At 42.0% G+C, this 17,234-nt stretch overlaps 1 protein-coding gene across 1 annotated transcript in view; it reads right to left on the bottom strand.

The window, feature by feature from the left end:
- TMPRSS9 (transmembrane serine protease 9) overlaps positions 1 to 17,234 on the bottom strand; it is a 124,065-nt gene that overhangs the window by 91,962 nt on the left and 14,869 nt on the right. Inside the window, exon 4 of the mRNA XM_078668825.1 lies at positions 1,274 to 1,445. Within this exon, the coding sequence (XP_078524951.1) occupies positions 1,274 to 1,445 (172 nt within the window). The remainder of the gene's footprint in view (positions 1 to 1,273; positions 1,446 to 17,234) is intronic.

The following is a 17,234-nucleotide window of genomic DNA, read 5'->3' as shown; positions in this document are numbered from 1 at the left end:
AAAAAAATGCTTATCTGCAGTCGGTGCTCTTCTCACCTCTGCTCCTCGACTCCAGCATACCACATGGTCCCCTATGCCAATCCAGACGATGCTCTCATACTGGTATTACCCAGCAAGAGACCAGAGCTGTGATTAGTGTGCCGCCCTAGTTAGGCACTCACTAATGGTCTATGGCCCTCTGCTTGTTCTCCACCCGGCTGTAAAAAACAGCTCGTGAGGAGAAATCGAAGTGCGCATGAGTGTCTCGCCGGCCTTTCACGGCCGGTCAAACAGTCATGCGCACTTGAAGCAGTGCCACCAACTCCTCCTCCTTCCTGCGGCTGGGTCAACGTGCCGGAATGGACGGCCCGCCCTTGGCTCAGCTGCAGGAAGTAAGGGAGGAAAAATAAAATGATACGTTTTGTTATTATCATTTTATTTTTAATTTGTCACTGCTCAGAAGAAGTGGGGCGACACTCCTCCGCCTATGTGTTACATTACAATCCTGGTCTGTGACATCACAGCCCGTGACACCACAAAAGCACTTGTCTGACCCCTGGTGATTTGAGCTTAGGAACTCAAGAAATCGTCGAACATTTTTTTCAGTGACTAATTAGCTGCAATTGTTGTGATTTTATTCTCTATGTTATTTAATGCATGCAATCTCCTGGTCATTCCTTCTTTGTTACCATGCTGTGCAGATTAAGATCGACTAGGCAATATTTGAGGCAAGGCTGGCACTATGGCTCGGTTATATATAACATTTCCCACTCTTTCTGGGTCTTTAAAAAGCATTTCTTCAATTGAATTTGTATGTGAGACTGTACTCCTTGGATTCACAAGGTAGTCATTACCAACTCCTAGGAGCAAGTATTGGTGCCACCTCTTGTTCAAAGTGGGAGAATGAATCTCTCCATATACTAATTCATCAGCAAATCATATTCCAGTGCCTAGGATTAGGGATAAGCGAGCCGTACTAAGGGGCGGAACATTGGGTACCACAGTACTGGCCTTTACAGGCCACCATGATGTGCCCGTTGTGCTGGTGCTTGACGTAGATACTGTAAATGACAGCAACTATTAAGACTCGCTATGAAAGCTATATTATTTAACGATTTACAGATTAACCTGCTTTGCCCCAGTAAGCCAATATGCAAATAAAAATGGAAATGTATAGAACCGTGGGAAATTCTTAGACACTAATCAATCAGCACTTGTTACAAGAAGTTATGCCCTATTCAGATTTCTAAATCTAGGCGTTCGGTTAGAAAGGTAATCATAGATGAGTTCTTACTCATTGAAACAGTGTGCTGCAGACACTAGCCACTTCTCGGTGATGAGCGTTGCCCCGCAGAAATGTTCATTATTCTCTCGTAGGCTGACCTGCCATGGAAATTCTCCTGCTGCGGCATTGGAACCGCCAACAATTCTGCTGGCCTTCTGCAGGGCTGGCTGGGAGCCACAGCCTAAAAGAGGGAAACAGAACAGCACAAAACTGAGTCAGGTTACAGTAAGTCAATAAAATGGATAACAGATGTAATGGTTGATAGGTCTGCGATAGCTTTCCACTTGGCTGCCTTTGTATGAATACAAGAACCCACCTGGTGTCCTCTAAGTCTTCTCTTACAACCTGCTGTTCTTATTAACTCCAGAGCAGTATTTGTTGTAGCGGAGTGTGGTAATTTATAGGAACCTCCAGCGCTGTACTGCTTCAGGATCCACGTTCGTGTGTTAGATGGAGCGGTATATTCACATAGAAGAGAGGTCTACCGTGGAGAGCATATCTCTCAGAAGGAGTGTGCCTTAAGGGCATTTGACACCTTCCTTTGCAATTATCCATTGCAGTTGTAGCTAAGATTAGATTTACCAAGAGGGAACCTTGTTAGGAGAAGCTTCACTATAGCTTACACCTATACCCGGAGTGGTCACACTAGATCCCAGAGGGACGGATCCAGGCCATACTTTCATGACAGCCACAGACTATGCAAGGTAGTTTAATTTACAATCAGAGTTTGCATTCTTATCTTACTCATATACTGAAAATCTGGCTTAGGCCCAGCCCTTATGCTCTACGTTAGACTATATGGTTGAATGTAGCTTATAGGTAAGGTTTACCAAAGGACCGCCAACTATTACCATGCTAAAGGACTGTCTTGCAGTAAGTTGTGGTATTCTTCTGTATTTGCTTCCTGTTGAGCAACTTCATGGCTGGTTTAACATGCTTTGGACTACTCAAAGCTGCTACTTTTGTAAACTGAACCCGTTTTATGCGCTTGGGCAAAGATGGTGCACTGTGTGCTGCTGACTACAACAGACTTGGGGCATCAGTGAATTTGTTTTACTTAGGGATACCAAAGAATACCATAAGTGAGAATCAGAGTGTATTCATCAACGGATATCATTGATGCGATAAGACGTCTGATGAATACTAGCCTCAAGGGTACAACTACCTTCCGAATATTGAAAGGGCAGATTAAGTGAGGGTTAGTTGAGGTCACTGGTGACTTGGTTGGGGAGCTGCTTGGCTTGCCATCTGGCACAGACAGACAGGCTTCCTGCCAGATGGACAGGACCTGTTCCAAAGCAATCCTAGGCATTTGATCAGGACTTCAGGGAGATCAGGTGTTTCACAGCTGCTTCAAATTTGATCTGACTGCCAGGCAGGGAGGGAGAAAACTCTTACTCTTGCAGACAAGTGCCTGCATGAGCCGAAGCATTTAACAACAGGTATCAATAGTGTATTTTTAGCAGACTTTTTCTAGGCCACTTATATGTGCATAGAATTGGAGATTCTAAGCCAGCTTGATGGACACCTCTTACTTCAAAGGGATCAGATGAAAAACCCTTCGTCCCACTGCAGAGTACCACCATTAATTCCTTGTTCTGTTGGATGGATGGATGGATGAATGGATGGATGGATGGACTCAATAAGGCATTGCTCAGTGCTTCACTCCGTTTGAATGATACCCCATTTAGCATTGATCGTTTTTCCTTCTCCTTTATTCCACACGTGTATATGATCTCTCTGACTTCTACTCCCAGGAATGTTCATACTGCTGTCCTTCAGCTAGGTCTCTTTTCCTGTTCTACCTCACACCCTTATCTGATATAATTTCCCTCTTACTCTGCCATCTCACATTCTTTTTGGTTTACCAATCTATGTTATTCATCACTTGCTTCCCAATCAGTGGATTGGTCTTGCAGATTTTTACTTTGCATAATGATTCATACGGTTTTACACTTCCAATATTAAACTCTTCTTCCAAGCCCTTCCATCTTCTTTCGGAGTACTTGGCTGCTTTCATCTCACTTATGTCTTTCGGACTCGCCTGTTACTTTCTCCCCACTTCTCTTAGTCTCTCTGCCAACACACTGTGTGCATGTTGACTACCCACAGCTTGGACTGCCATTCATCCTGAGTTTCCCTTCTTCTCTGCAGGTTTTCACCTTGCACCCTTCTTTTATTATTTCCACCTCTCATTCCACTTACTGTGTTCCGCCTTGTGTCTTTGTCGGTGCACAGTGTTAATCTAATTCACCATAAAATCAGATAAATCAAGTCTGCCTCTTATTCTGTGTCGTCATCTTCTTTCAAGCTGCCAACTCTTTCTGCAGTGCAGGACAACAGATGGATAGGTTTGGTAACATATGTTTAATACTTTAAGTTGTAGTGTAGTTCCTATTATCCCAATAGGCTCTGCGCATTGGAATAATACCTTCAATAGTATAGGCCTAGACCAGACGTTAACTAGGTCTACTACTGTCGATATTAGACTTAAAGTTTTGGGTTTTGCCAGCTAGCTCAGAGTTCACTAGAAACTTTCTCGAATAGGCAAGGAGGAGTTGAACCTCCCTGGATAGACAAGAAGGGATTTAGTTTCTGACAACCATAGAACATGACAACTTTGCTCTCCCCTAATCAAGAGTGTATCTCTAGAGTCGTGTGAAAACAAAAGACAACTTATTTTACTCAGTCAGTACGTGCATTCTTAGTCTCACCAGATTGTAGAGAAAAGGAAGAGACGGGCGTGTTCAATAAAAGATGTTATTTATTGATCAGTCTCTTTTCTCATACAAGAGAAATGGATCGATATTATTGCAATACTTATGGTTAAGTAAAGTGCATACAATAAAAGCAGAAGTATAAAATAATACTGTAAAAACATTGATATGGTTTCTAAGCCATATGAAGGTTTAAAATGAATAAAATGAATACATACACATTTACATTTGACTAATCGTACTCAACTGGTGTTTCTAACTACGCCTACCCCGTGTACCTGACCTAAGCCTAATACGTGGGCGGGAATAGAAAGTTACAGTTTAAGTTAAGTTTGTTTTGCCAAGTGACTGACTAAAGAATTCTCTGCAAGGGGTTATTCAGTTCTGTACCTGGAATCTAGGATGAATGAGGGATGGTATCTCTCGTCTCTGGTCTCGATATCCCAGGCTGCCTGCGAGGGCTATCCGGAAGCGCCGGAGCTGGATTTCTCGGCAGGAGAAAACAGCGTCTCGTTCTCAGCGCGTCAGGAAGGCGGGGCTGCGCCAGCGGGGTCTGCTCTGCTCTGGGCTTCGGCAAGTCTGGCTGCTCCGATCTCGTCACCACCGCGTGTGTTTGCATAGGGCAATATCGGTAATATTTATACCTTTAAGGTGCCGAGATTGACGTAAGGATGGACATAGATACGTCAATAAGGATGTCATACGACCTGGTCGTTAGCACATTCTTTTGCTGAAGTTCTCGGTGAAATCAAAACAATGGCCGCAGGGTTTTTCCCAGGTCTGTCATAGGTTTGATTTGTTTTGAGAACTCCGTATGCCTTATCAGGGGCTGGAGGAATATCGCTTGTCTAATTAGATGGCAAGCGTTATGACCTAATCAGATAACACGTTCCTGTGCCGTAGTGTGGCTTTATCAGATAACGGTTCCTGCATCATGGGGGTTTTCTGCCTCATGGGATGGCTGCTAGTTAACTTGTTAACCAGAATAGGGTCAGGAATAGGGGGATCGATACAGAACCTATAGGAATACATCACACCCACTCCACGCTAACTATGGACATATTTACGAACCTATGCATAGTAAAACATACTGTAGAGTATCGTGTATACCTTACCACCCCAAAATACATAAATGCATTTTGAAATTATCAAATATACGGAAAAAACAGTCATATGTAATATATGCACTCAAGCTGTAGAATAATGCTAAAGTAATCACGCATATCTATACATTATCACTAATTTGTATATGAGAATTTACACATGAAATGGCTCTTAATACAGAAAAAAGTTTCGAGACCATTCCATCACAGAATAAAATAATTATGAACATACCAGCGGGCAGCTAATGTCTATAAAGTATCTAAAAATAGAAATTTTAGTTCTCTAAGAATAGTTCTTACTTTAAGCAGAAAATAAGTGTCCCGAAAAATTCGTAAAAATATTTTGGGGCTGCTGAAAAAAAATTGCTGTCCGTGAACTGGAGGGAAAATTGTTCATGGTATTTTGCTATTTCTAGTTGAAGGCCAAATTCAGGGAACGCCGTGTGCGAGCTTGCTCAAAAGTCTCTATTTCTGCTCTGGGGAGAACATCATATCATTTAGACTGTCGAAAAAGCTGTCAACAGCTTCCTAGGAGAGTTCCACTAACTCGGAAAAAGGTGTAACCATGCATTCGTGCGCATGATTATCTCCATTGACGTTTTGATTAGTATTGCTGACAGAAGGTCGTACCTGATCAATGCTGCTTTCATCTTGAACTTCACTACCCCTTAATCGTAGTGGTGAAGCTTCCACGAATGCCGTCATCAGGATTGGTAGCCGTTGAGGGCAGCACAAAGCATGAGCCTTTATTGGACTCAACAATGTTTCTGCATCCATTGGCGCATCTGATTGTAGAGTCAGACAGGTGTCTAACACGCATTCTTCTCCGCATAGCAAGCACCTTAATACAGGTAAAACACATCGATGCCACATTGGTCGAAATGAAAGAAACCAAGTCATGTTCAGGTCTCTAAGCCGGGATAGTCCCAGGATTTTTGATATCCGGTCCCGGTATCCAATGGCTAGGATTGTTTCTTCCCTTGTCGCAGGTGTTTTGTCTGTGACATGGTTTGCCATAACGAAATATAAGGACTAGGAATAGGATTCCTGCAATTAGTCCCAAAATCAGGGGGAGTCCGCCAAAAATCGAATGGACGAAATCTGGAAAAATACCCAGTATGGCTTTGAATGGTGTTAATGCCATCGAAAATACTGTCTTAAATACTTTTGAGACTCCACTGGTATCAGAAATATTTAAGATTTCATTCAGGATTTCTGCGAAATGTATGGGGGAATTAGTTGATAATAAGGAGTGAATCTCTGCAGTCGTCCTTGCGACTAGGAGATCATACGTTTCTTTTGATGACGTGAGGCTGGTCGGCGTCTGAAGAAGCACTGTTTTCATTCTGCTTAAAGTATCTATTCGAATAGAAGTAATTTTCAAGTTGGGCCATGCCCTTGCCTCCCTGTCTGGAAGGGAGCTGGGGAACAATAAGCGTCCACAGCACTTGACCTTCGCAGTCGTAGTTACGAGATAAGGAGTCCCGGGCATAAGACTACAGCATCTGCGATCTACAATTAGAATGTAACTCCCATTATAGAGTCTTTGAAAGAATGGTTGTCTCTCTGTTGCAGGTGCGCCTAGCTGGTGACATGAAAGGTTATTTGAGTTCCCTTCACAGGCTCCATGCAAACTAATTCCATTACACAGAAGTGTACCGCTCAGTGACATTGCACAATTATTGCCACTAAGAAACACTTTCTGTCCTTTATTACTGACACATGCATGTGAATAGGGCAAGTTCCATGTTGTTTTAATGTACCCCTTTCCCAATTTTTCGTACATGCCAGCCTGTATATATTTTTGGCAGTATTGAAACCTGAAGGTTGATATTGGAATATTAATTATCCCATGTATTATCCATTCACTGACAGGTCGTTCTGACATTGTCACTGGTTGTCACTGGTAATCTCTCGAGTTTCTCAATGCTCAGAATTGTATAATCGCAAAAAACAACAAGTGATGGACTGAATGTGGATCAATGTCACACCACCCCCTTTTTGAAATCAGAATTGTATAATCAGCACCCTTCTGTGCCATACTGATTTGTTTATCAGTAAGGTTAAAGATATTGAATAGTGACGTTGTGTTGATTAAACGCCAAGGCACATAGCCTGAACGCAGATTTTGTAACGTCCAGCCAAGCTGTACAATAGAACGCAATTGAGACTGACCGTGTTGTAACAACAGCAAGTCTTGCGATATTATGTCGATTGCTGAAGACACAATGCTGTCCAGAGAAAAAATTCTGGAGGACAGAGTCATTAACCCATTGTCCACTACAGAAAGTGATTTTTCGAAATTAATACGGTCAATTTCCCGTATTCTTTCTGCTGTCTCAATTTGAGTCACCTTCCAGGCCTCGTTGTATGCTGCATATACAGAGGCTGCTATGAAACGTTTCTGACGCTGTTTGCGCGGTCCCATAATGAAATCACGCAAGTCAGCACCATCAGTAAGTAAAGTTAGGTGTTGCTTAATTTCTGCCAGTGTGGAAGTCTGTAGCCACTGAAGGCATAATTTGCCCACACTGTAGGTGGTTATTATTCCTGGGTGTTGTCTTTGGGAATATCTAGGGTCTGGCCTGGTCATTTTGAACCCCTGTGTTTTGTTCAGGAATCTGTTTTGACAGTTATTAGTATCTGTGGGCCAGATCAACCACTGTTTCCAATCAGGATGTGTTCTGTTTTGGTTTAATACATAATTTACGTCTATCTCTTCATGTGTGGAGCTATTGCTGTTCATTGTTGGTTTTGGAATAGACGGTTTATTTAAGTCTTTGATTTTGGCTAAGCCAAGACAGGTAGTTTGTTGAACAGTGTCATTTAAAAATATAATTTGTTCTGGGATCATGCAGGCTCTAAACAAAGATTCTATACCCTGTACTTGCCATTCTTTTGTACCCCAAACACTTTTTACTTCAACATTTTTGTCCCAATAATCAAAACCAAAAGTATTCATTTGTTCAAAAAATGAGTCTGAATATATCAATTTCGTGTTTGTTATCATGGTCTTTGTCCCTGTCTTATTTGACAATTTGAAATAAAATGTTTCGGCATTACTTGTGTTGAAACCTGAAAAGTATGAATATTTGTCATAAACGGTTCTTGAGCTTCCTTTTGGAGGGGTTGCACAATGTTCCCATTGATTATAATTTAAAACATTTCTAGGTTGTGCAGATCTATGTAGAAAATGGTTACCATAGTGGTTATAACAGTACATACTATCATAATTTGTCGAACCCTGCAAATAATCATGTTTGGTAAATTTAGCAGACATCACTAAGTCAGACATCATATTATTTATACTTTCAAAGTCCCAATCATCAGCAAATGAGCTTGGTTTTACAAAGTCACTCAACGAGATCTTAATTTGGTGTGGATATTTCAGGATTTCAACCGGACCATAAATTTCGTAGTCAGTTTTGTCCCATGCTACCCCACCCGGTATAGGATTGGCTGTGAAGTTGACTGAAGAAAGTTCTCTTTTCTCCACGTGTGAAGATGTGTGTGGTTTGAGGATCAAGTTGATTTTCTGACTTGCTGTGTCCATTTTAGCATATTTTCCCTCAATGAAGCGTCCCAAAGTTAGTACCATGATGAGCCAAAGTATGAGGATAAATGCACCAAAACCCACCCAAAATTCAATCCATGGAGAAATTAGATATGTTTCTTTCAGTTGTTTCAAAAGTACTTTAACTTTATCTTTAAAGGTTTTTCTTGATGGCTGTGTTTTTGATTCAGTGAAGCCTTCAGAGGAATCATCGAAGTTTATGAAGTAGCCGGATGCAGTTCTGTCAATTGTTCCAATTGCTTCAGGATTACTGTTTCTTGCATAGTCGTTTGTTACTTCATTATAGATTGGTGTGTCTCTGCTAAATGTTTTTATTTGGGTTTTCAGAGGTCTAAGTTCCATTGCATTGTTGCATAGTCCTTGTTCTAGTTCTGTAGGCGTTTCGAATGTGATTAGCCTTTTAGATTGAACCTCTGTATTTGTAGCAAACCTTGGTGTTCTACTACTTATCGGGAGTCCACTTGGCCTACTGTTTGTTATCGGCCACATGATTGTGGTTTTACCAGGTCGATGGATACAACTCGGTTCTCCTTTTTACCAGCAAGCGGCGGTAGTACAACTGATCTTGTCCCGTTGACAGACAAGACAGGAACTGCTTTTCTGTAAGAAGGCCCAAATTCCTTCTTTACCGCGATCTTTTCTCTGACTAGATCCCCGACTTTTGGAATCCAGACAGGTCTTGCTGGGACAGGTGGTGGTTCTTCAGTGGTTGTTGGCTGCTGTTTCAACTTTATGTTGCTCAGGTCTTTTCTTGTTTCGTTTAAGTCCTGCAAAACAGCCAAACGATCTTTGATATCAAAGCATTTTTCCTTCACCACTGAAGTCTGACTGTCGAGATCTAAGACTAACATCCTAGTTCCAAATAATAATTCGTACGGACTGAATCCCTTCAGAGAATTTCTTGGCAAGTTATTTAGACTACGTTGGACACTTATTAGATGTTTGACCCACCCAGCTCCCGAACCTAATACCTTTGCCGTTATAGATTGCTTTATGTCACGGTTTTTTCTTTCAACAATTCCGTTCCCCTCAGGGTGAAATGGACAAGAGTACCGCAATGTAACGCCCATGCTGACCATGGCCTCCTTATAAGCCCTAGAGCTAAAAGCAGGAGCATGGTCCGAATGCAGCATGCCAATTGCGTATGTGCCGATAAAGACTCGCAAATCTTTTATAACAGTTCTGGCGTCAGCCGTTCGCTGGGGCCACATCCATATGAATCACGTGCATGAGTCCACTGCAACCAAGATGTATTTAGAGTTACCATCCCTTTGTAAGGGACCACAGTGGTCTAGGTAAACACAGGCTAATGGTTTATCCGAGATTAGAAGGGGCGTCTGCGCTGGACGTCTCACCGTTGATACTTTCATTCTTTGACATATTTCACATTCTAATACATAGTTCCTTGTTTGTCTTCTCATTTGTGGCCACCAGTATCTCTGTTTTAATAATGATACTGTGGCAGAGACGCCAGCATGTATAGAAGCAAGCCCTTCGTGTGCCGCTATTATCAGTCCTAACCTATGTTCCATGTTTGGAATTGCCCTATCCCCCACTCCAGGGATTCGAGCAAAAGGAACATTGTTTGCATCAGTTATGTATGAGTATTTTACTGGAAAGCCTTTTGGGAGTGTTTCTATCGAATCCTTTTCTGTAGCGCTGACAGCCTGTAATATTTCGCTGTCTATTTTTGTTTTTGACCGTGTGATGGCAGCTACGGAAGCCGTTTGCACAGCTGCCTTTCCGGCCTCATCAGCCAATGAATTCCCTGCAACGTGAACGCCATCACGTTGATGACTCAGCGTATGTATCACGTGAGTCTTTGGTAGTTCTTTTTGTAATAGAACTACTTGTTCCCAGAGCATCTTATGCTTGATTGTGCCTCCTTTTGCATCCTTAAAGCCATTCTGAAGCCAGATCTGCAAGTATTCATTGTAAGACTGAACGCAGTAATACGAATCGCACACTATGAGTGTGGGGAATTCTCGATTGGTATTTTCAAGCGCCATCTTAAACGCCAGTAGTTCAGCTCGCTGAGCTGTACAATCTCCTAGAGATTGTGTCTTAGTGATAGCCGGTTTGAATTTTCCTTCGTGCCAGCGACCTTTAACAATCGCGCACGCAGCACTGTAAGCTTGTTTACCCCCTCCTGCGGGTTGTGCTGATCCGTCTGTATATATTATACAGCCGTAATGTTCTAGAGGCAGAATTTCGGTCGGCGGAGGACATTCAAATTCATATTGGAGAAATTCTTGTGTTTTTAAGTTAGGATCAAATTCGTATGCCACGTCTGTTGCAGCAAGAGAATTAGCCCATTGTATCCATCTCGGATGGAGCGCTTTAGCATTTGGAATGCTTGCTTTTGTTACAGCCTCTAGGGCTGGTATTGGTGTCACGATTATTATTCGTTTACCTTGTGCCAGGGCTCGTTCTTTTGCTATAGCTGTCTGTGTTGCAGTAAGAATTTTTTCCGTTGGGCTAAATTTCATTTCAGCCTTAGTGTACAAGTGTGATTTGAATGCAATTGGTACCTTTTCTCCCTCATTAGAGGTCAGGTATGTGAATCCGCATCTTCCTGGGATGACTCGAATCACAAGATTGCGTGTGTTATCACGTGTTTCTAATTTTGTTTTAATTAACATGTCTGTTTGTAAGGAACTCAAAATTTCTGTGTGTATTTGAGTCCAATTGGTTCTTTTAAAATCTGGTTTTATTAGATCATAAAGGGGTTTGACCCTTTCTGCGTAATTTGCAATGTATGTTCTTCCGAAATTTAGGAAGCCTAGAATTGACTGTAGGTTTTTTAGTGTTCTAGGTGCTTGGAGTACGGCACATTTCTCTAGGAAATTGTCAGCCAGGCTTTTGCCTTCACTTGATAATTCGTATCCTAAGAACAGGACTGTTAGATGGGCAATTCTGGATTTTTTAAAGTTGAATTTGTAACCCTCTGCTGCGAACCCAAGTATTATGGTGTTCACTCTCTTCAAGTGAGTATCCAAGTCATCATCTGTTAAGTATATGTCGTCGACATAAGATAATGCTTCGTCATCATATGTTTGTAGTAATTCTGTTACTCTCGCTGAGAATACCCCAGGGCTATTCTTGTACCCCTGGGCTAACCGACAGAATTGTTTTTGAGTGCCATTTATTGAAAATGCAGACAAATATCTGCTCTCTGGTGCTATGGTTTGACAAAAGAATCCATTAGAGATGTCTAATGTTGTTTTGTATTTTTTGCGCACTATGTTATTCATTAGTGCAGCACTATGCGAGTTTTGCACTGCAAAAGTTTTGCAACATGAGTTAAGGTGTCGGTAATCCAAAACTAGACGATATGAATTGTCTGGTTTGGAGACCGGAAACAAAGGGTTGTTCATTTGTGAGGTGCAAGTTTCAATCACCCCCTGGTATTCTAATTGATCTAGGATTTCTTTTACCTGTTTTTTAGCTTCTTGCTTAATTGGGTACTGTCTTTGTGCAGTAGGTTGTGATTTTAACTGGATTTTGTGAGGAGGAGAGTCCTCATCCCATCCTACATGATTTTTATATAAAGCAGGAGCTTGAGCTACTGCCCACTTTCTGGCAAGTGTGTATTTTTTATGAATTGGGATATGATTTGAGAAGGCAGGCATAATTATTTCTTCGCCATGAGGGCACTCCCTGACAAACTCTGGTGGCCAGTCTTTTTCAGCTAGAAGGATGTCATAGCCCTTGGAGAGGTTATCCCAAAATAGTCCCCTTATTTTTCTAGTCTTATCCCCTTCTATACGTAAAGTTATTTCATATATTTTGTGAGGTTTGCTAACTCTGGTGTCTGCAGTTTCCACTTGAAGATATTCATTCGTGTCCACTGTCTCCAGAAGATTCATAAGGACTTTGCGAGCTATGCTCACTTCTGCTGCGCTGTCTAGCATTGTCTGAGCCCATTCTCCGTTTTTCAGTTGTGTCCTCAGTATTCTCGGCATTGTTAACTACCTTGATACTGGCTACCTTCTTTTTTGGAAATTGTAATTTCTTTTTTAGATGAGCAGGTTCCTTGTCTTTGGACTTGGCGTGCTCTTCTCTTTGTTCTGATCGTCCTCTTCTTTCCGATTTCTGCGAGGAAGTCTGAAAAGATTGAGAGGGACGTGTATCAATGTCTTGATATCTATCAGGCTTCTTTATATTATCCCTATTTCTAAGGTTATATCTTTTCCCAGAGGGGTCACTTTGGGGTGACCTGTGTCTTTGGTTCGGAGATTTTTCTCTCCGCCTAGGAGACCTTCCTCTGGACTGGAATTTCTTTTCTTTAGGATTGGATTGTTTGTTTCCATCCCACCTCTTTTTTTGTGATGTTGAATTATTATTAAAAAATATTTTTTCAGGACTTTCAATCAGTTGTGGTTTTACTGGTATTCCACCTAAACTATCTCTACCTAGTTCCTCATAGGATTTTTCTATAATTCTGGCAATTTCAGCTGGTTGGTCTGCTATATCTGTCTCCTTTAACCTCTGGCGGATCGCCACGTTTGCTGCTTCTCCCTTTATGTTGGCTAATAATATAGCCGAGACCTGCTTGAAGTCTTTTAGTAATTTCATACCAAGAGTTAAAGCGGGTTCTGGACCGTATTCGTCTTGAATTTGTTTTAGCACATCTGGTATTACCGAAATGGATGGAACACCGTGCGTTTTTGTGTAGATGGAAGCAAAGACTGTACCCCAAGTGTCACAGTCCTCCACGTGTGGTGCGATTCCCATTGGAAGACAGATAGTCAGAATCCTGTGTTTTTCTAACTGGGTGGTGTCTGGAAACACCGCCTCTATTTGGGTGATTTTTTGTGCTAACCATAATGGTATTTGTTCCCGTTTAGCTGGTACTTTACCTAGGCAGGATTGTATGTTCTGTGGTGTAATTTTATTTGTGTTCCCCTGGTGAGGGGTCAGCTGTGGAATTTGAATTGCTGGTTGAATTGTTGAAGTCCGCATCACATATTGGACTAATTGTCCATGTAATTTTATTAATTGTTTTAGCTGTGTTAAAAGCTCTGCTTGAGACATCCCATTGATGTCTGGATGTGGTGTGTATCCGGCTAGTACTGGCCACGTTGCTCCTGGTCTACCTAATGGATCGAGCCTGGTGATGTGATTATTATGTTTTAGGGCGCCATTAAATAAGAGCAGATGCTCTTGAAATTTAAGTGGTACTTCCACCTCCTCGAAAGGAGTGTACTCATTAGGAGGGTCCTCTGTTTTGTAATAGTGGAAGTACTTTGTTACAGCATTTGCTGCTGGAAAATGTATCCATGAATAATATACCTCTGTCTGCCGATATTCGTGTGCCTCAATCACGAATATGACTGTGCCACCTCTAGGTGTCAGTCCATTTTCTATAAGTTTTAAAGTTATAGATTTCCTCTTGATGACCGGGATGAGTATTATATCCGGGTCAGCATCTTGCAGCGCATTATCAGCTGCTGCGAGTTCAGTTGCTATCCTAACTGTCTCTCTTTCTTCATCACTGTCTACCATTTTACCGACAGGAAGTTTATTTAGTTTGTTTGCAGATCAGGTTTCTTATGGAAACAAAGATTAGATGCACAATATTTTGGAACAGTGTATCCTTCAACGTTGACTAAACCAAGGACCATACATAGGAGTTTCCTCCTGCGAGGTCTGGCGGATATTACCTTTTACCCACTCCAGACGTCTTTGGAGTATTATGGGAAAAGGGGGTCTGAGTGAAAAAGCACGACTGAGTTACTCTAAATGTCTTACGTTAGTTTTATCGCCCTTCCAAACGCGTTGGGCGCCATGTAGTGTAGTTCCTATTATCCCAATAGGCTCTGCGCATTGGAATAATACCTTCAATAGTATAGGCCTAGACCAGACGTTAACTAGGTCTACTACTGTCGATATTAGACTTAAAGTTTTGGGTTTTGCCAGCTAGCTCAGAGTTCACTAGAAACTTTCTCGAATAGGCAAGGAGGAGTTGAACCTCCCTGGATAGACAAGAAGGGATTTAGTTTCTGACAACCATAGAACATGACAACTTTGCTCTCCCCTAATCAAGAGTGTATCTCTAGAGTCGTGTGAAAACAAAAGACGACTTATTTTACTCAGTCAGTACGTGCATTCTTAGTCTCACCAGATTGTAGAGAAAAGGAAGAGACGGGCGTGTTCAATAAAAGATGTTATTTATTGATCAGTCTCTTTTCTCATACAAGAGAAATGGATCGATATTATTGCAATACTTATGGTTAAGTAAAGTGCATACAATAAAAGCAGAAGTATAAAATAATACTGTAATAAACATTGATATGGTTTCTAAGCCATATGAAGGTTTAAAATGAATAAAATGAATACATACACATTTACATTTGACTAATCGTACTCAACTGGTGTTTCTAACTACGCCTACCCCGTGTACCTGACCTAAGCCTAATACGTGGGCGGGAATAGAAAGTTACAGTTTAAGTTAAGTTTGTTTTGCCAAGTGACTGACTAAAGAATTCTCTGCAAGGAGTTATTCAGTTCTGTACCTGGAATCTAGGATGAATGAGCGATGGTATCTCTCGTCTCTGGTCTCGATATCCCAGGCTGCCTGCGAGGGCTACCCGGAAGCGCCGGAGCTGGATTTCTCGGCAGGAGAAAACAGCGTCTCGTTCTCAGCGCGTCAGGAAGGCGGGGCTGCGCCAGCGGGGTCTGCTCTGCTCTGGGCTTCGGCAAGTCTGACTGCTCCGATCTCGTCACCACCGCGTGTGTTTGCATAGGGCAATATCGGTAATATTTATACCTTTAAGGTGCCGAGATTGACGTAAGGATGGACATAGATACGTCAATAAGGATGTCATACGACCTGGTCGTTAGCACATTCTTTTGCTGAAGTTCTCGGTGAAATCAAAACAATGGCCGCAGGGTTTTTCCCAGGTCTGTCATAGGTTTGATTTGTTTTGAGAACTCCGTATGCCTTATCAGGGGCTGGAGGAATATCGCTTGTCTAATTAGATGGCAAGCGTTATGACCTAATCAGATAACACGTTCATGTGCCGTAGTGTGGCTTTATCAGATAACGGTTCCTGCATCATGGGGGTTTTCTGCCTCATGGGATGGCTGCTAGTTAACTTGTTAACCAGAATAGGGTCAGGAATAGGGGGATCGATACAGAACCTATAGGAATACATCACAAAGTGTTATTAGAACATTGGAATGCTAGGAGCTCCATTGAAAACAATGGAGAGCTTTGGGCTTATAATGGCTGGTATAAGCCCGGAGCTCCAACATTCCAATGTTTCTTTGTTCACAGCTCTGGCTGTGAGCAAAGGCTTCAGGGAGCCTGAGGGGATTCCAATCCCCTCACGCTCCCATAAGGCTTTGTTTTTTTTTGTTAGAACATTCTACCCTCTAGTGGCAGAATGTTCTAATAGCCTTATAGCACTTCGTAGCTGGGCTATACCGGCTATATAAGTCCCTCTCCCTTGTCAAAGGCCCTTGCCTTCGGCTTGGGCCTTTAATGCTGGAGAGGGCCTTTAATAGCTGGTATAGCCTTCTACGACGGGCTATAAGGCTATAATAAATGTAATAATAGATGTAATCTGGAAAAAGGCATTTATTTTCTTTGGAATCAATGTATATCGCCCCAGGGAAAGCTAAACAATAGACAAAGGGATTAAAAATGGGATGTGGCCGTACAATGCTCAGGAGGTTCACCATATATTTAGGATACATAAAACAGGAATCTACATTTTGATGCTGTCCAGTCGTCACAGACAGCTTTAGCAGGTAGAGATCCTAAGTGTAACCTGACCACTTGTACTGAGGAAGACTCCAGTGAAGTTGTATGGCAGGGGGTCAAAACATTGACTAGTAAAGCTAAAGGACTGCATTTGGAGAAAAAGAAACGTATTTGGTTCAACTTGCATTTATGATAACTGTTCTATGGATGATACGAACTATTCAGCCGCTATCTTGTTCTTGTGAATACACGTGCTAACCACTCCTTTTTAGGACTGAGCCTATCAGACGGCACAGTTGTCTGGTTGCAAAGGACACAATGGGAGCTTACCAAGAACATAGAAAGCCTTACAGCCCACTCACTGCTTACCATTGGTTGGCTTTACTGTCACTCATTTGCCTGCCTCATAATAAATGACTTGCCTTGTCCAGCTTGTGTCTGTCCCACCCTGGAGCACTGGCAATTTACTTGTGCCCTTTCACTGCTAATTTTTAGGGAATTACTGTGTTGTGTTTTCCAGCTATCTACCTTGTGTGTTTCTCTTTCTCCCTCAGCAATGCTCTCCAGTCTGTGTTCTTTTTCCATATTCCCTCCGTGTTGCGCTTTTCTTTGCTCCTGACCCACCACACTGTTCTTTCCTAACACCCCGCCTTGCTTTCCCCAACTGCTTTTTTTGTCTTTAATTACTGATCCAACTCAGTTCAGTAAATAAAACTGTTAAAAATAAGACTTGCGTCATTTTGTATGTGCGCGTGCCAGCAAATTATGCATGCGGCCGAGTCCTGTGCAGTCAAAGTTGTGACCTATTGGCTTTCCCAATGCTTGTTTCAAATTACTGCTTGACTTAATACCGTTGTAAACTCAT

This window comes from Lissotriton helveticus, chromosome 12 (assembly GCF_964261635.1).
Source record: "Lissotriton helveticus chromosome 12, aLisHel1.1, whole genome shotgun sequence".
NCBI classification, from domain to species: Eukaryota; Metazoa; Chordata; class Amphibia; order Caudata; family Salamandridae; genus Lissotriton; species Lissotriton helveticus.
This window is presented reverse-complemented; position numbering and strand designations above follow the sequence as displayed.